The sequence below is a fragment of the Vespa mandarinia genome, chromosome 4, assembly GCF_050613455.1.
Source record: "Vespa mandarinia isolate Hongniang chromosome 4, ASM5061345v1, whole genome shotgun sequence".
NCBI lineage: Eukaryota > Metazoa > Arthropoda > Insecta > Hymenoptera > Vespidae > Vespa > Vespa mandarinia.
Window position 1 is genome coordinate 7426039 of NC_140813.1, and position 21281 is coordinate 7447319.

At 33.4% G+C, this 21281-nt stretch overlaps 1 protein-coding gene across 3 annotated transcripts in view; it reads left to right on the forward strand.

Annotated features, from left to right (window-relative positions):
* The window catches only part of Ptp10D (Protein tyrosine phosphatase 10D), a 34370-nt gene that overhangs the window by 7472 nt on the left and 5617 nt on the right, over window positions 1–21281 (forward strand). For 2 of the 3 annotated variants that reach the window (XM_035869865.2, XM_035869866.2), the window contains exons 2-12: window positions 15171–15417; window positions 15739–16014; window positions 16105–16311; window positions 16489–16842; window positions 16970–17142; window positions 17241–17604; window positions 17694–17966; window positions 18053–18361; window positions 18713–18991; window positions 19316–19725; window positions 19926–20303. In XM_035869865.2, the coding sequence (XP_035725758.1) occupies window positions 15171–15417; window positions 15739–16014; window positions 16105–16311; window positions 16489–16842; window positions 16970–17142; window positions 17241–17604; window positions 17694–17966; window positions 18053–18361; window positions 18713–18991; window positions 19316–19725; window positions 19926–20303 (3270 nt within the window). The remainder of the gene's footprint in view (window positions 1–15170; window positions 15418–15738; window positions 16015–16104; window positions 16312–16488; window positions 16843–16969; window positions 17143–17240; window positions 17605–17693; window positions 17967–18052; window positions 18362–18712; window positions 18992–19315; window positions 19726–19925; window positions 20304–21281) is intronic. The other variant, XM_035869867.2, reaches the window with a different exon arrangement.

Consider the following 21281-nt stretch of genomic DNA (forward strand, 5'->3'; position numbering starts at 1 on the left):
TAATTTATTTTCTTATATAAAATCCTACATTTCTGTAGACGATTTGATAAAAGAGAGAAAGAAATCTTAAAGAACGTTCCTACCATTTACATTAATAACTTTCTCTTTGGAATCATCGCGGAAACAATTACTTTTTGTTCTACCATTCTCTTTTTAAACGTTGACATTTACAATAGCAAATTGAAAAACAATTTTATCGATTTATCCTTCGTCTGCTTATTTCTATCGCTATAAATATGAATATAATGAAAAGATTATGATTCTAGTAAACATGAAAAATGGAGGAGCTTCTGAATATACACGAATTTACAAGGTATACGAAAAATATAGACATTTTGAATATAGGAAGTTTTGTTCGAACAAAAAGGATGGCGTTTCAATATCAACGGTGAAAGAAAAAAATTGTCTATCGTAAATCGATAGGGAAAGAAAAAGGATTGAAAAACCAAAGGATTGGAATGACCAAAAGGGAACGATAAATATAGGCATGCTAGAAATTGGAGTGAACCACGTGTAGGACACAACGACACTACTAACGTCATGTGTGCGAACGAAGTAGCGAAGAGACGAAGCAGCTTGCTCAGTTCTTTTTTTTCATTTCCTTCTCTCTCTCCTTCTCTCTCCCTCTCTCTCTCTTTTTCTTTCTCTCTCCATCTTTTTCACCATATACAACAGCATATCCGCTTTCACACATTTGCTGTTTTACTCTCGCTTCTTCCTTGGTTCTTTCTTTATCTCTTCTCTGTCGCACGTCTTAAATAACGACGCTTACATTAATATGCTCGGTAAGAATGTGGAATTCAACTTTAAGCATTACAATGATTATTTCTTGGCACATTTGATCATCATAAATAATTTTAATTATACGGAATGTTAAAATTTATTATCTGATCATATACGTGTAATCATCATAATACGTTGAAACGATATTGAGTACTCTTATTAGTACCTAATTACTTATATTTTAAATTGATTTTGTCAAATAAGTAATTTAACATTTTTTTTTGTCTCCATCATCTCTTTTCTGAGCGGCTATACAGTGCAATTATAAAAGTGATGATTAATGAAAGAAGCCGACGTTCTTCCCTCATTGAGTTAATACTAAAACCCCGATAACATCACATTAGTTCTGTTAGTTGCTCGGAAGGAAGTCTTTAAAGAAAATAAGTCATTCAAATCACTCTTCGTTAATTATCGCTTTCTCTGAAAATATCGACTCGATATTCTGCACAATGTACATATATTCGATTAAAAATTCATTATGGTGCATAAAATTGAGTTGCAACATAATGACCGACGTTGTTACTAGGAGTGTGAGAACGTTCCGTTGGTGAGAATGTGACTCGTTTGTCTATTTACTCGTTTCGACTCTTTTTTGTCATTCCCAAGCAAAACAAGACAATCTCCTTCTTCTTCTTTTTTTTCTTGTCGTTAAATTAATGGCCACATGTACGCATGTACAATCAAAATGAAACACAATTTCTCCGAATTAATGAGATTCTAATTGAACTTGCTTATTTATGTACATACAAAGAATAAAACTAATTGAACGCACGCACTATTCCATGAATCACGGAAAAACTTTCGGTTGTACAGTATTTCGAGAACATGATATTCATAGTGGTATACTTTGCGTTCACGCTTTTTGGTCCTGAAAATGGGTCATCGTCATGAAGCGAATACGATATACGTATTTCATATTTTTAATGGAATACGTGTATAGTGCATGAAGAGAAATTATTTTACATTGTAATTATACTTGTTTATCAAATCAATAATTATAGTTTTACAATTTATATAATTTTTCAATATCAACAAATGATGTATGATAAAGATCTTTTAAAAATTTTAATGTTAACTCACTATATTGATATTAAAATACGTTTGAAATTTTTTTCCTATTAGTATCCTATTTATATTTATTCCTATATGTATTTATTATTCCAATATTTATTCCTGTTAGTATTATTCCAATATTTATTCCTATTAGTATTTATATATTAGTTTTGTTACTTATGTATTAATGTAAATAGAATAGTATAAAAATCTAGTAAATCTAAGAGCTGATATATGAAGAATAATCGACTGTATCTCTATAATAGCGAGCACATTTCGCTTAGGATGCAAAACCGTTGCCGCAACCTCCGTAATTCGTTGCGGTTAAAGTCAAGTATACGAAGTTCCGTTATGCATGCATACTTACGTTTTAGAAGTACGCGTGGGTTCGTAAGTCGTGCTCATATTGTTGTGCGATAGTTGATATGTGTTATTCATAATAAATAGTTCCTGGTATTAAAATAATACAAGAAATGATATCAATGTCTGTTTAAGCTCGATTTTGTTTAAATATTTCTTTTTTAAAGATTATAGTTAATTGTAACGTTTTACTTAAAAAAAAAAAACAGAAAAACTCGTTCGAAAAGGAATAATTGTACTCCTTTTTAAAGTAAAGAGGTAACGTTATCTTATCGAAGAAAAAAACTAAAAGAAAGGTGAACAGTCATATGTCTTGTCATTGATGTAAATTTTACGATCAGTTCTGACATGATTTATAACTGCCAAGTACTGATAGGTATTCATTTTTCGTCGGATGAGTTGGATCGATTGATAAAATCATAAAAATATGCTGAGGATGAATGATCAGAGGAGTTTGGTCCACCTTGAACACGAAACAAACAGGTTTAACGTGTACCGGATCTCTATGTTCCTGGAACAAACAAAGATCGTCATTGAGACGGATCACATCGTTACTTTTCTGAATACAGTATTATCGATCTTTGTACTCCAAATATAATATAAATTCAATTTCTTCGATGGATCTATAGATATCTGTAATACGTATTTATATACATGCAACATATGTACAGACAGGTTCGTTTAGTAATCATTCCTAGCCGGTTGGTTACATGATACTCGTTGCGTTCCAGTGAAGCTATGTAAGCCGACGCTGAAAGCGTCGAACGAATCGCTGTAAGGAATCGTTAGTTGCGTACGGATATATCTAACAAGTTAAGGAGTAGTCCTCCGTAATGTTGTTATTAATCGAGGTACACCGAGGTCGCTCAAGTAATACGAGCGTCGAGACGCTTGTGCATCCATCTCCGGTTTGTCGGAGCGTGCCTTGTGGTTTACCATTTCAAGATGAGTCATGTTGATTATTTTTTTCTTTATTCATATGTATGTATCTATAGTTTTTTCTTTTTTTCGTTTTTAGGAGAACTCGGATATAGGATGAATTACAAAAATTTTTTGACACATTTGGAAACTCAATAAATTTTTCTGGATTGGTCAAAAAGAGTGTTCTGAATTCTTGTATAGATATAGAAAAATTAATATTTTACTTGTATATGAAGTGCATGAAGAATTAAAGAAGCTAAAGCAATGATTTTAAGTAGCAGTAATAAAAAATACGAATTCTTTGTACATTTTTAAAAAATGGATACATGCATTTTGTAAATATGGTTGCTCTATCCTGTATATATCATCAAAATCAAACAATCCTAAAGCAAGTTAAGTTGCATAATTTCTATCGTATTTTTGAATAAAATTAAAATTGATGTAAAATAACTAATAATATCTATATTATCCATTGTGTTATCTACTATTTGTCTCTATTTAATGAATAGCTTATTCACAATTTTGTTATAAGGTGACAAAATATAATAGAAATTATGAAACAATCTATTATATTGAGTCGGCCAATTAGTAATGTCGAACTGGAATTTTCAGTATTTTATATCTAAATAAACAATACAAAAAGGTATTTTTGATAAATTCGGAGAAATTCAAATCCAAAATAAATTGAAATAAGATTTTAGTATTGCTAGTATATATAAGGTTATTCAATAAAAGCTAATTTTTTTTTTCAATAAAACATTTAAATTAAAATAATTATTTAAAATCTTCATTGTAATATATAGTATGATCAATTACAATTATATATGAAATATGATATCGGTTAAATGACTATCATATGCAAAATTTTTTCATGAAATCATATTAATTAACCTTTTATCAAGATCGTACAATTTGTTGCCACTAGATGGATTATTTCAAAGAACAAGTTTACGCTAACAATCTACAAATAATTGAACACCTTCAAAACAAAATTCAACCGGTCATTAACGAAATTGAATCGGTATTATGTGTAATGAAAGCGATGGTTACCATTTGGTCAATATTATGTTTCCTATATATCGAATTGTAATTGATCATATTATATGTTATAATAAAAATGAAAAAAAAAAATATTTTATTTTATATTTTATTTTAAAAGAAAATTCAGTAATTCTTATTGAATGATTTCATATTACCATTAATTTATATTTGAATTAAAAAAAAAATCTTATTTATGTATTTTTCATCCTACTTACTATTTTTATATTACTACAACTAAAATCAATTTTATTTAAACTCTTTACATATATTATATTTCATATAATAAAATAATTTCTCCACATTTAATCGACAATTCAGAGTACTTTGTTTAATTTGGAAAGAAATTCAGTTTCCAAAGGCATTTGAACATTATTTTGAATTTAAATAATTGTAAATACCACTATTAACACTTATGTTCGAACTATTGAAACTTACGTGTATTACGTACTAGAACTTATTATTAGATAAAAATTTAGTATTTTATAAGTCGTTTTATGACTTCTACATACCAATTAGAGTTTAATTACTAGAGTTTATCGTTCTATATCCTCTTCAGTATAATATTAATTTAGATTAATATTAATTGTAAAAAGAAAAATGTTCGAACAGATTTTTTAATTTATCTTGTTTTAATTATTCTTTATAGATATCCTCATATTTTACGATTAATAAAATTAAACATCACGTCTAAGATCTCTGATATTTTCGTCATTGTTTGTAATCTTTACGTTTGACATATCTAATTTTAAGGAAAATAAGTGTACAAAGACGGAAAATTTAGAATATTGTCATTTACATTTCCGATAAGATTGATATATAGGTGGTTTTGGAATCGTAGATACTATCTTGTCACGTGAAAGGATGAAGGAGATTTTAATGTTATAAAAAAGCCGATTCGACATATTACAATTGACAAAATAAAGTGAATTATAATTAGGAGACATACAAGTGAGCTTTATTTAACGAGGTGCAGGCTGAGTAATATGAAAAACAAAGCCGGTAACAATAGAATGTAAACCATGTTATCTTGAGGTAGTTCGTTATGGTTTGAGTCGTTGCGGATGATTAATGCGTAACATTCCTTACCATTGTATTTTTACGATTGTTTCAGGTGCCTAACAATGTTAACGAAAACTTTTTCGTCATGTTTTTTTAGCTTTTACTCATATATTTTTATTGTAGAATGTGAAATATATATATATATATATATATATATATATATATATATATATATATATATATACATATCAACGTATATATATACCTACTTATACGATTCAGTTACTTTGGTTTATTCTCAATTTCATTTAGTGTCAGTTTCAGATTAATTTATTAAACATTTTTATGACACTGTTTAACGTAGGACAATATTATAAAAAAATTGATTTGCTTTCTAGTACAAATAGATGGTTTTAATTTATTCATACTTTTATTTGATATGAAACAATCAAAAATCTATATAGTTTTCCCTAATCTATAAATATCGTTAAACAAAACTAACATATAATAATCTACTTACAATTAGCCTTTTGAAGCATGGAATATACAATTACACGGGTGATTTTAACGCTGCCAGCGCATATCGATCGGTTAACACGCTGCTCCATTTTACTACCTATTGAATCACTCGATTATAGGAACATACTTTATATCGATGCATCGTCTTTTTGAAAGCAATTCAAGGTATGTACATGGGAAGGAGTGAAGAGGAACAAAGGTAGGATCAAACAAAATGCAATTAAAGATAAGAATCATTTAACGTAAAATTATGGTAATTTGAATACGTAATGTTTAGGCGTACACATATATCTATGCATGTGTTTGTTCGAGGTATATAGAATCAAAACCGGACGAATATCCGGTTTCGTTGCGAATTGAACACGTCCGGTATGAACAATTACGAATAACTATCGTACGTATGTATGTATCTATAATGTACAGTCTCGATGGTGCAGTCTTTCTTTCTTTCTTTTTTTCGAAAGAGAAAGAGAGAGAGAGAGAGAGAAAGAGAGAAATATGTAAATAGGATTTTCTGATGCATTCCTAATGCAAAATGTGACTCGACGATTTCTGAGGCAAATTCTTCTGGACGAATCTAGAACGAACGAATAATGTATTCGAAAAGAAGCGTGAGGAAAGGAGGAAACGAATTTCGTGTCATGAAATTTTCACTTGGAATAATGGGACGTTCGTAGCGCGTTGCTCGAGTGAAATCTGTTTGATTGTCGATCGGCGATTAGTCTTAAGTAAGTAAATAGTATTGCGCAATTAAATAACATTCGTATCTGTTGCAACTTACTTCGAGTAAAAGTGTTAATATGTAAGTGGCGTGGAATGTAAAACTAACTTGTTTTCGAGTAAAAGTTGTTCTACACGAGGAACAACGTTAAAATCTATTCGAGCTGAGAAATTTCGTGTACGGAAAATAGTTGTCCTCGAACCAACGTCAAAAATATTAAGTCACGCGGCATTATTCGAGATTTAAAAATCTAGCATTAAAATTTATTACGCTTTCACGCTATTAGGAGTATCGTTGAGTATCTTTTTACACATCGTAGTTTACTTTTTATCGTATCGTACAGTTCAAACTTTCTCTACTTAAATCGAAAGGCATTGTTTCGAGATGTGTCATCGTACGTTTCAATATTTTTACGGTAGAATGGTTAGGAAAATAATTACATTTATGATAACGAAACGATAATTCTTGGTAAAGCATGAATTGAATTTCACTTTTTTCAAAAGATCAGATTGAAGGGTCAAAATCTTGTCGAAGAAGCGTTAATCTTGTCTATATACCAACTATCTACGTGATCGTACTACAAATAAGGTCGATGGTTGTTGAAAAACACAAGGAAGGAGTTCGTTTGAAAAGAGGGAGGATGGAGGTAAATAAGGCAAAAGAGTAATTGATTTCTTGAGTGCAAGATGTGCTCGCATGCACGCTGTTGGCGGCGGATGGCGTGGTGAACAGCTTGGCACGAGTTTTAGTGAGCCAAGCAACAGGTTTTGCTGATGTAAAGAAAATAAAGCACGCGAGTTACTAACTTAGAATCGCGCAAGTATCCTGTTCGAAAAGAACCTAGTACAGGTGGTAACGGAGCGTGATTTGAATTTGTTAAAATTTCCGTGTACAATGTTCATTATTAGGTCGTCCAGATTGTTAAGCGAAATTTTGAATTGTCTTTGAGCCTTTAATCGAATTTTGTTCGTCACGTTCGATTGTAGCACGGAAATATCGCTGATGTATTTCTTCTTTCTATCAATTCTTTCTATTATCGTAAAACTTTGTGAAAATTCTGATCTCATTTATATTTGTGCAATAGTCGATTATTTATTTGAACTTTTGATCAAGTCATAGGCAATTATTTGTTTTTAATTAATAAATTATATTTTGATAATTTTTTTCTTTTTTTTTTCTTCTTCTAATAATCAATGACTTCTAAGTCAATTATTTATAGAAAGGTATTGTATATATTCTGTACATATTTTCTTTTTTCATACAAGCGAGAGACGAAAGACTGCTGAAATTCTTTGCATCAAGAAAAAATAGAAAGTATCTTTTTTCTACTTTGAAGTTCGTTACTTCGTCGATAGCTATACTTTGCTTTCCTTTTTCAAAGTAATTTTTTCTTCTTATTTTTACTCTCCCTCGACGTCGTCCCTTTACATCCTGTTTGTCTTTGACGAGTTTGGAATCCCTTCGTTGGATTATTTGTGCCTTATTTTACGAAAGTTCCAGTATGCCCGGCACGACGATTCTCTTCTCTTATTTAGAGATTCGGAACTCGTCCATAATCCAGACCGCGACAAGTGCGTGTTTGTTCCTTCGTTTCTTTCCTTCTCAGTATATCAAGAAACAAAGGAAATTTCTGATTCCCTTCATGTGTTTGTTGTGTATTCATTTATGCAAAATTTATGGAGAGTTTATTATCATTCTCTATCGATTTATTTTTTCACGTAATGGATTAAGTAAATCCATTACGATCCGTGTAATTTTATGTGAAAGATATATCATTATAAAAAAATAGATCGCTGCTTCGACCATATATAATCTAATTTAATAAATTTAATTACTAAAAAAGTTTCTATATATTCATACAGGATATGCGAATAATATAAAACATATGTATATAGGACAAATGAATTTCTATTCTAAACAAGTTTATATATGTATATACATAGTGATATTATCAATATGTTAACGTCATATTGTTTTAAGAGAATGTCACGTATAAAAATCAACGCAATTAACGGCTTAGAACCTATCAAAAAGTAAGCTATAGCTGGCAATTTGTTTCTGTTATCGGATACTAGGTCCGACGCCAATTTGAGTCGATATTGAAAGATTTCCTAGCGCTTTTTAGTGCAAGGATACTATGATTTCGAGGTGACGACAGGAAACTCGACATTTTGTTGTCGGTCGTCTAAAGATGCATATACGAGAACGATAACGAGACATCATCGATGCTTTGTGAAAAGGTTTAAAAGCTAACGATAAGAGATGTATTTATGGAGTGGGGAGAATTTTAGACTCTTTGGAGAGATGCACTTATCCCAGAACTCGATACATGATCGAACGGATTGTTTTAAAATAAAAAAAGTTTTTTTTTTTTTTTTTTTTTTTTTTTTTTTTGAGAAAGATATATAGAAATTAAAATTCATATCGCGAAATAATAAAACTTTCGATAGAAGTCGACTAAAGATCTTTCTATAAAATTATAAAATGGAATTTAAATAAAATTAGAATTACTGTAAAATAGAAATTAACTTTCTAATTTAAGAAAAACGTATTAAACTCTCTAATTTTTCTATTAAGAAAATCTCGATATATTCCAATGGTAATTCTTATTAAAAAGTTATATCAGAAAATCCATTTATGGTACATGCCAATTAACTTGCCAGGAAGCACGCAAGTGAGCGTGTTACCCACGACACTTTTCTACTTTCGTCATGCCATACATTTTTTTCGAATTGATCTCATGCCGATTATTTTCACCACTACTATATTCCATTTTTTATTAGTTAGACGTCATATTTTTTTTCTCTTCCTGGATTTCTGGCAAATTGCCAGATTCTGGTATTAAACGTTGCAACGATAAGTGTCAGCGACACGCACCCGAACTGAGACTGCCTATGACGCAAGTTCGAAGCCCGCAAAAATCTTCCAACGTCGTATCTTTCGTCTCGTGCCAAATTTTCTTTAATCTCGTGCTGGCGCTTCCAAAGAATCTCGATAGAATTCCTTGATATTCATCGCGTTAAACGTTATATGAGAAATTTTTTTCCGTTTAGTGATGAAAAAAAAAAATGACATGATCAAAATTTAATTTTTTATTATTTGTATTACTAGACGAGTCAAAATGTTATCGTCATCATTAATAATGTAGAATGATCATCTTGGCGTTTATGATTAAATCAGACTTCTTTATTTTCTTTGGAATTCATAAAATGATAATGTTTTTCTATGGAATTGTATTACTCGTAATATTTATCATTATGATCATTCTTGCTTGTTTTCTTGACATTCTACGCGATTTTTGAATTTATTTTCTCGCTTTCGTTCGAATCATATGTCATTCGATGGAGATATACGTTTATTGGAAAGATAAAAAGGATGCTCGGAGCAATGCTCTGTGATTTATGAAGTCGTCATCGATCGAAGAGAGAAAAAAGAGACGGTGACAAGAAGATTGAAGAAGCCATATGCATTCGGAAAGATTAACGTACTTCATACATACACCACTTTTGTGCGTGAGATGATTTTTATTCGTGTCACGAGAGTTACAAAGTCGACTGTGCATTTTTGATATAACAAGCAACATCGAGGAACTGCGACTTGAAAAGCGACAAGGTAGAACAAACAAAGAATGGAATAGAGAGAATCGAGATAACTTTGTCGAACAAAACTTTGTCTCGATTGAAAAATCTATGTAAGTCTTAAAAGTAAATCAAAAATAATATTACAAATCTGTTTAAGAATAAATTATTATCGCGTTCATGAATTGTGACTTGATTGTTTCGACATAGTTTTTAGTACATTAGGTGTTTAATCGATTTTGTATAAATTAATATAATCATCTAATAACTTTCATAGATTTTTGTAGAGATATGGGAAAGATATAGGAAAATTGATTATTATATTTTTTACATTAAGGAGACTTTATTTTTATTAGAAAATATACTTTTAATTTTTTAAACGTCACAAAAAAATTTTAGAAACATTTATAAGATCTGCAAAATTGATCATTATTTACCGGAGAGAACCCCCTTTGACATTCAACGTGTTAATTGAAAGTCGTATTGGACGCTCTACGATGAGAATATATTACTATGATCGTTTTGAAACTAGATCATGCTCACGGATCGTTACAATAATAGAACAAATATTTTACCAAATTATCAATCAAGAGTATTATGATCTAAATTGACAATGTTAGTGATTTGTCCGATGTGATATTAAAATAAATGTTTAATATCGTACATCCTTGTAAACTTTATGTAGGACTATTTAAACATGACCAATATCATACATCTTTGTAAACTTTATGTAGGACTATTTAAACATGACCAATATCATACATCCTTGTAAACTTTATGTAGGACTTTTTAAACATGACCAAGTTTTATCAACTTACCTAGCGACACTTTCCACATGTTAAACGTGAACGCGCTTGTATGCATACTTCAAGAAGAACTGGCTTTGCGAGTTTTGAAGAGCTAAAGAGAAGAGAGTTGTTCGTACAATATATCGAGGAGAAAGAGGGAGAGAGAAAGAGAGAGAGAGAGAGAGAGAGAGAGAGAGAGAGAGAGAAAGAGAGAGAGGGAGGGAGCTTGGGATAAAAGGAAACGCTCGCAGAGTGCGTGACGGGGGTCAACAGGAAGTAGCATCATCGTCCTCGTCGACGGCTGTACGATCGAACGACGCGTGCAAAGCAAGGGGAACGTCCCTTCGTTCGTTCAACAAGAAGAGAGAAAAAGAGAGGAGATACGCGTCGAGGCATTCCCGCATTCCAACATACCGTGAGTGCAACTCGATGTAATGACAGTCGTACGAAGAAGAGCCTGACGGCCAGTCAATGGCAACAAGGTGTAACTCTCGTAATATTTTTAGTACGTATCGACGTGAGCCTTACGATTCCTTTTGCCCACCAGCGAAAGTTCTTTCATTGTGTGTTAAACGATACGTATATATCGTTTTCTTGCGATTTTATCCTTTACTAGTTGTTCGAACTAGAAAGTATTTATCAATAATCTTAATTAAAATTCCACTTCATTGATTAATTTATTTATTTAACAATATGTCCTTCTCTTATCAAAGTTTATAAAAACTTGATAGATTTTAGGCAAATTTCAATATGATTTTTTTATTATAATTATTATCACGAAATAAAATTAGTGAATCATTTACTTTCTTTATGGTGAAATTTAAGATCAAAATAATGATGTGACTATAATTGGTAAATATCTAAAATTTTTGATGTTTCATATTTCTATAAGGAATTATAGATTTGCATTCAAATATGATAAGATTAAAATATAACAAGTGTATAAGCGTATAAGTGTATAAGAAACTATTATTGGAATATACTTATCTTCAATTTGTAAGTAGCGATTTCTTCTTGTCATGAAAATTTTCGTCATTTTTCACTTTGAACAAATATTTTAATTAATTATATTTTCAAATGTTACCAGTGATATAATTGTAACCAAAGTTGCGTAATTTTTTTATCCAAGAACGAAAATTCATTGAAGGAATGTTCAGAATTTTCATTCGTCGCCCATTCTAATTACGGTCGTTAACGAAGCTGTACGTTGCTAATGTGCTTTTTAAAATCCGCCCTTTCTGAAAATGTATCATATTTTTTTTTTTTTTATATGTAATCGCAGACGCCCTGACCGCGTCTCTCTTTGACTTTGACGTTAGCCACGTTTTAATCATCATTGACGCAAGCAGAAAAAATTTTCTACCACGAATTGAATTTACCAGAGCAAATGGGATTCTTGTAGAACTTTCACATATGTACATTTATTTATATACATATACGTATGTGTACAGGATGTTCCAAAATAAGTATTATCATTTTAATTATTAAATATTACAGAAATAATGGAAATTAAAAAAAAAAATTGATAATACTGTGATAAAGATATTTTTGTATTGGCTTAAGTATTGTTTAAAATTTTTTTCTCTTCTCGTAGATTCGGAAATATTTAAAGCGTAGTAGTTATTACAACACCCTACCTATATTATATGTACAACGGCAATACATGTATATACATATGCATAAATTTCTACCCTGCCGTTTTCTATCTTCTCCTCTTTTTTTTTTTTTTACTTTTCTTTTCCCGCTTTTAGTTCACTACCTTCTTCCTCATACCGTCGCTATTCGACCATTCAAACCTTCTTTGTACAATTAGAAGTCTCAGTCGTTGCAAACGACGAAAAGGGTTGCTGAGCAAGGGAGAGGTTAGAAGGAAAGAAATTGAAAGAGTGAAAGAGAAAGAGGGAAGAAAGATCAATATGCATCTCTCTTACCAACACGACCGGATGTCGTCGGGAAAGAACACCTGAAAGAGTGGAAAATCCTCTTTTCCTATGTGTCAAAGTATTATTCGGAATTATTCATCCGTATAAGAAAAGAACAAAAAAATAGATTTTTCAAAAGAGCAGCCGTTTTCGAAAAAAACGTTTTGCTTTCCAGTCAGTATGTTGTCCTCGTCACGCTTCAATAACGACTTTCATAGAATCAGGGTGGGCCTCGTTTTACGCCCGCTATGTTACTTCCGGTACGTCATGTAGCCAGATGTTTAGAATGGCTGTAGTTCGTCGGAATACGTATGCATTTTGTATTTCTCTTTTTCCTTCCTGTTGAGTCTGCCAATTACGCTTGTAAGGTACGATCATTCTCCTCGACTTTCCTTGTATTCATTAATGGCGTAGCTTGTTTCAAAAATCATATATTATCATCGAGATACGCGCATTGTATCCTCGCACCAAAATTAATCACACGCGCCGAACTGGAGTTGGGAGTTATTTTTAAATGAATATAGCCGAATTGTAACAAATGGATATATTTTAGAAATATACTGTTAAATATACAATTGCTATATAGTATATTTTATATAGTATATAAAATATTATAGTATATTTTATATAGTATATTTTATAAACGAGATTAACTGTGTTTTAATGTTTTATGTAGATTTTTATATAGTGAATTGAGAATATTGAATGATATCGATTAATTATCCGAAAAAATGCTCGGAGAAAATTAGAAAAAGGGAAAGGAATAGATAAAAATACGAGGAGTTTTTTGTGAAAAGAATGAGTAAGGGAAAGAGTTATCTTTGATTAATTGGGATTTTGTCCGGATTATTACTTTCGAGGTTGTTTAAACATTCTTATATGCAGTTATTGATACCAAGTGGTCGTACTACTGCGATTAAAAAAATAAATATTTCAAGAGTAAGTTTATGATGAGCGTTATAAATTGTTTGGCCTAGAAAACTTCGGTTGCTCGATCGAAGATATTCCAGAAAATTGAGCATTCAGGGAAATATCTAAATATAAATAAGCATTGGCCATGGTCTCTTAGTCGCGTTTTTCTATGGGATCTATGTAGCGAGTGTCTAAAGAAATTTCAAGGACAAGCATCTGGTGTTGCATTAAAAAACCTTTAGTTCAACGTTCAACCTACAAGGGTGTGCCATATACGCTTCAACACTTCCCTTTGCGATTGGATTAGGAAAGCATTGATGAAACTTTTTGAACTTCATTTATTTTTTATTAATTTTATATACTTTTTACAAATATTTAAAGAAGCATTACTTATACAATATATGATTTATGTAATTACATGGAAAATACTTAGAATAGCAGAATTTTAATTAAACGAATACAACAGTGCAAAACTAATTACATTTACACTTTTATATTATCATAAAAAGAAATAGAAGATCCTGTTTGATTATTTAACTTATATATGATTCTCGTTACTTGCGGTTTTGTCATAGTATATTTATACGTTTTCGCAATATCTATCACTACTAATTACGTTATTATATCTGTTAGAATAATGTGCTATTCAAGTGAACTACTATATCTATAAATCTTTTTGTGATTTACGATGAACCGTGACGTTACCGATGAAATTCGAAGAAAAAAGGATGTAATTACGTTTGAATCCAATGTTAGATTCGTTAGAATCGAGGAAATTACGAAGAGTATAGTACGATAAACGGACGTACATACCTACATGCGGAAGAGAGCTCACTATCGACCGACTCGCCATTTGTTACGAGTTTTCGTGGGGGAGAAAGCGAGTCTTCTCGAAGCGCGCCGGGAGGTCACGCCTCTCTCGTTAAAACAAGCAAACGCACGATCGTAGTATAAACGTGTACACATTATTGAGTAAACATTTTTCCGCGAAAAAACGTGCTCGTTGGTGATTAATTTTAAAAAAAGCTACACCAAAATTGGACTATGGTATCTATGATAGGAAAGAAATATTTTCCAAATGAAATAAGATTTAGTCGATTCGTCTTTTCCGCGTATGAACCTTGATTAGTGAGGTGCATGCTCTTGATGATTTCTAACGGACTTAGCGTGTATACACTGACTCGTTTCACAAGTCAGGGTTACAATAGCGCTACGATAAAGTCGTGAGAATCATCAAGCGCGAACGATGATCTTGAAACATAAAGCAAATCTCTCTTTTTCTTCCTTTCTTTTTGTTTCTCGCAAAGACGAGGACTATGATCCTATGATAATATGATACGAGATTCTATTGTCTTGCAGTGAAATTCTTATTTATCGAGATTTCATCGAAACATTGTTTGCTTCGTGCATAAGATTCAGAAGATTTTTTATTAACGAATATGCAGTTGATCACTCGTGGTTTTGATTTACTTTATTTGCTGGAAATCTAATTAACTATTTTAATTTATCACTTCAAAAATAGATACGAAAGTCTCGTCGCATTGATTTTTTGTTCTATTTTTTTTTTTCTTAGGTCTCCTATTCGGCCGATCTAGCGATCGAAATTCCAGGTAATTTGAGTCAAGGCGGGTCTTGGTACCGACTGGATTACAGTCCTGCTGTTGGTTATCCACAGCCAAACACTACTATAGCCGCAACAGACATCGGTGATGTTATCAAGTTCAGGGATGGTCTTCCGGGTACAAAATATGAGTTTTGGCTATACTACAGTAACGGCACTCTTCACGATTGGCTCACGTGGGCTGCTTCGATCACGACAGGTATAAAGTGTAAATAACATTAATACCTTTCTAAAATTCTTAGAACATAAACGTATACGTATACGAAGTTCGAAAATATACTCCTGATATTCAGGCTGTATATATTTCAAACACGTTCTGACATGCATTTTAATGAAAACGAGCCGAGCCACGTTCCGTGGAAGTTTTTTCCGAATATGTATGTTCAATCACGAATATTTTCAACGATTCGAATAAACGTTCGTTGAGAATGATAAAGAAAACGTATTTTATTGGAAAGAATACAAATTGATGGATGTGACAGACGTGTCACATAATTCATGATAATTGTTCGCGCTTCAGCACCGGATCCACCCTCCAATTTGACCGTATCTGTTCGCAATGGGAAAACCGCGATCGTATATTGGTCGCCGCCAGCCCAGGGCAATTATTCTGGTTTCCGCCTGAGGGTACAAAGCTTCAGCGACACCGGAAATCCAAGGACGAGTGTGATACCCGCCGATGCCGTGCCCTATACACTTCGTGATCTGACGCCCGGGGCGACATACTCCCTTCAACTCTTCACGGTGCTGGACACCAAAGAGAGCGTTGCCTACACAAGCAGGAACTTTACAACCAGTAACGTTTCTCTTTTATTACTCATCGATTAACATAGACATTTTAATGGAATATTCGTGATAATTTATTTAATTTGCTTTCCTTCGTTAGAACCAAATACGCCAGGGAAGTTCATCGTGTGGTTTAGAAATGAGACTACATTATTGGTACTCTGGCAGCCACCTTATCCTGCTGGTATTTATACCCACTACAAAGTTAGCATTGATCCCAAGGATGCGATCGAATCGGTCCTTTATGTGGAGAAAGAAGGTGAACCACCTGGACCAGCTCAGGCTGCGTTCAAAGGACTCGTCCCTGGTACGTGTCTATGATTTAAATAAAATTATGGGTTAAATATTCCTTGCCTAAAAGCGGTATTATTCTCGTAAAAAGTGAAAGAGACAGCGAACGTATAATTTTTCTGGTTGAAATTGTAAAAGAGTGTGAATAATTCATGATGACCGATATAATTTCTTTTTTTTATTATTCATACAGGTCGAGCTTACAACATTTCGGTACAAACAGTTTCTGAAGATGAGACCTCGACTCCAACGACTGCTCAATATCGCACCGTACCATTGCGACCTTTGAACGTAACTTTTGACAAATCTTCTATAACATCTACTTCATTTAGAGTTTTCTGGAAACCACCGAATGGAACATCCGAGTTCGACAAATATCAGATATCTCTCGGCGGTAATCGAAGACTCGCACCTGTTACTAAAAACCGGGATGATGAGAGTAGATTGGAATTTAAGGACTTGGAACCTGGAAAAACATATCAGGTTGTTGTAAAAACGGTCTCTGGCAAGGTCACCAGTTGGCCAGCTAGTGGTGACGTTACTCTCAGTAAGTTCTTTTTATTTTCTTTTTTTTTCTTTTTTTTTCTTTTTTTTTCTTTTTTCAATAAACACAATGTATTATTATTTTTTACATTTGTGTCATACAAATATTTATATTGCCATTTTTTGTTCAGAACCATTACCGGTCCGAGATCTTCGAGCAGACATCGATGAGAGAACAGGTATGGTTGAAGTATCGTGGAATCCAGAAAATAGTAGTACGCAAGATAGTTATAAGCTTCAGTATCATGAAGTGGAAACGACTATCGGTGGTGATAGCAACACTTTAACAACTGATAAAACCAGAGTAAGACATTTTATTCCAAAAAGAAAGAAAAAAAGAAAAAAGGAAAAAAAAAATAATTAAAAAAGATCACTTTTTTATATCATCATTTTTTATTACAGGTCACATTAGAAGCTCTGCTGCCAGGTCGAAATTATTCCATAATCATCCAAGCGATCAGCAGTAAAGTTGAATCAAATGAGACAGTACTTTATCAAGTAACACGTCCGTCTAGTCCGATAATCGAAGATTTGAAATCGATCGAGAAAGGTTTGAATATATCCTGGAAGAGTGACGTAAACTCCAGGCAAGAAAAGTTCGAGGTGACGCACAACAGAAACGATACAGGCGAAAGTGCGACCACCTTGACCACAGAGTCGCACATTGTTTTAGAAGATCTTTATCCTGGTGCGGGATACGAGGTCAAGGTTTTCGCTATTAGTCATGGCCTTAGGAGCGAGCCGCATGCACACTTTCAAGCAGTCCGTGAGTGAACCTTTAAATATGCAATATTTACATGTGTCCATGAGAAATGAAGACAACGATGGTTACGTTTAAACTTTTCAATTTTCCAGTGCCTCATCCACCAAAGAATTTGAGCATTGAAAAAGTTACCAGTAACACAGTACTCGTCCATTGGGAGGCACCAACGGATTCAATATTTTCTGAATATTCTATTAGATATCGTACGGAAGACGAACCAAGATGGGTGAAGCTTCCAAGTGTTCGAGAAATTGGCGAAGCGGAAGTCGCCGATATGACACCAGGAGAGAGATACACGATACAAGTGAATACTGTAAGCTATGGAGTAGAAAGTTTACATCCCTTACAAGTAAATCATACAATTCGTAAGTATATTTCTTTACGAATACTTCTTTACGTATATTTCTTGTACTTTATAACAATGTTCTCATGTACAACGATTATTTCTTAGGACCAAATCCAGTATTAAACATTCATCCGATCGTGGATTCAACGAACGTGACATTAGAGTGGCCAAGACCCGAAGGTAGGATTGAAACCTACGTGATAAGATGGTGGCCTGTCGAGAATCCACAAGATATAAGAGCAAAAAATGTCACGGAAAGCCCCGAAATTTCTGCTCTTATCTTCGACGAGAACACCGTTCATACGGAAAGAGTACTCGTTGGCGATCTGATGCCAGGGATGCAGTATTCCTTCATCGTCTATACCATATCTTATGATCTAGTCAGTGAAATCACCAATTTAACGACAAGAACAAGTGAGTAGTCAGTCTCCCGAGGTCAAACGAATGAAATTTGATTTTTGTGTTTTCATTTCAAGTGAGTAAACTATCTTTGTTTGACGCAATGCTTAACGAATTCTGTACGTGCATATGTGCTAATAGAATATTATGTGACTCAATTCATCGTTTATTCTTATCTCTTTTTGTCTCTCACGACTAATCTGTAAACAGACGAATCTTATGTTTTTCTTTCGCATTTCCTCGCTTACTACGTCGCTTTTGAGATAAAAGAGACAGGACAGTACAGGATGTACGCGCCGATGTTTACTCATAAATAGGCGAATTAAAATTAATCCGGATAAAAGAAAACGACTCTGTCGAATCCAGTGCCGCTGATCCAGTCCGAAGTCGTGGTGGTGGTAGATCGCGATCAACCGGGCTCTTTAACGCTAAGGTACACCCCAACACCGATTCAATCATCGAAATTCGATCTTTATCGCTTTCGGATCAACGACGAGAACAATACGACTAAGGAGCGTCGTGTAGATGATACTGATACGAAGGTCACCTTTACTGGCCTTACGCCCGGTAGGCTTTACCAAGTGACCGTGTGGACTGTCAGTGACAACGTGGAAAGTCGACCATTAATTAGACAGGATAGACTCTGTAAGTATTTTTCTTTGAAATGGGATCGAAAAAGACGAGTCTTACTTTTCTCGATTAGCGCGTACGTACGACTATGTATTTGATTTGTGTTCCTCATTTTTCTTTTAACGTACCGTGAGACAGTACGCTTATAATGCCACATCGAAACGTGGTATATTCATTTTATCGCGTGTTTACATTTTTGCTTGATAAGCTTAATTTCATTGTTAGCAAGAAGGATAATTGCAAATTCGGTGAACGGTTCGGATCCAAACGACATATCGCATTACAGTATACCTTCGGAATAAATTCAAGAAAACTCAAAAGCGAGGATCTCGTTTTCAGATCCTGAACCGATCACTACGATAAATGCGACCGACGTTAACGATACCAGGATTACGTTGACTTGGGACGTGCCACGAGGAGAATATGACACTTTCGAAGTGCAGTATATAAACACCGAAGGCAACTACATCCAAAATTTAACATCTGTTAACACGATAACCATATCCGACTTGAAGCCATATAGAAATTACACGTTCACGTTGGTCGTTCGCTCAGGAACTGAATCATCCTATTTGAGGGTGTCGAATCCGCTTAGTGCCAGTTTCACCACGAGCGAATCTTATCCTGGTAGAGTGGACAAGTTCTATCCAACGGATATACAACCTAGTGAGATCAGCTTCGAATGGTACTTGCCGAGTCAGGAGCATAATGGTATCATCAGAAAGTATAGCATCACTTATGGCTTGGAGGTTAGTTTCTTGAAATAAAATTTTATCATGATTATTAAATATTCTATGTTTATGTTTATTGAGATTGAAAATTGATATCCATCAATGACTAAGTAACAGGACAAATAACATAAAGGAGAGGCGCGTGACAACATTTTAGGAATCTTAATGCGTCATTGTTAATCGATCATTGCGTTAATTGTTTCTTCGCATTCCCACAGGGCTCAACGCACACGCAGATGCAAGACTTCAGGCCAATTGAATTTCGTGGTGTCATAAAATCCCTCATACCTGGCAAGACGTACCTCTTTCGCATTCAAGCCGAGACGAAGGTCGGTTACGGGCCTGAGGTAGTTTGGAAACAAAAGATGCCAATAAGGGCACCACCAAAACCGCCCACTCAAGTTGTACCAACCGAGGTCTGTAGGAGCAGTACTACGATACAAATACGGTTTAGAAAGAATTACTTCAGCGAACAAAATGGTGCTGTAATTTCGTATACTATCATCGTTGCTGAAGATGACAGCAAAAATGCATCTGGTCTTGAAATGCCTAGCTGGAGAGACGTTCAGGCTTATAGCATTTGGCCTCCTTATCAGGTAAACATCACTTTTGATATTCTTTTTTTTATTAAAAAAGAAAAAAAGCAATGAAAGAAAAAACGAAAATATTCGTTAATTATTTTCACGAATCGATTACCATATTGTAATTTTTATTCAAAGCAAAATTGTGCCACTATCACGAGGATAATTTTCCACTGTAATATCTTAGCACGTATGATTACGTAAAACAATGCGTTCGACATGATTGGATGACTGTGCGTAATCCTTTTTTGTATATATCTCAATGTAGGAGTTAATAGTCCATGGAAATTGCTATATCCGGTTCATCATTGATTTTTTAACGATACATCGAGTAAAGAAATAACGAATTCTTCTTCGATATAGACTTCACTTTACCATTTAAACTAATGTCAAACGTATTGACGTTGCTATATCGCGAGATAGCAGATGTGAATAATCAATTCAACAAATTATTCCAAATGGCTCATTAACTTGTAAGATCACGGACGTGTCGCATAAACGACTCACTATTACACTTGCATCACGGACAACCATGTAACTTTGAATCTCCTTCGTCTCTAACGCGATATGTGCAATGCTATACGAAACGATAGAAATACTCAACAATACTGTAGTAGCTATCGGAACTTCTAATCGAGAACACGTATGAAAGAGATGGACACTTTGAAGAATCTTATCGTGAATACTAGTAGATTAATCGTTCAGGTGAAGTTTCTTTGATAAAATCTTGTTATCCTTCTGTCAAAGACTTATGACTTACGAAAGTCCAACAGCTTGTAAGTTTGAAGTGATTACGTGATTTGTACGTTTGTTCTTAATTTGACGAACGCGGAGATTGAAGTAGTGTTTTTATAATCTGATTATATGTACAATTATGAATAGAAAATTAATATCACGATGTTTCTTGCGAATTGAAAAATGAACTTGAAAATTGAGAGAACTTTTTATTTTTAACTCAACAAATGATTTCTTGAAATCTTTGTTATACGAAAA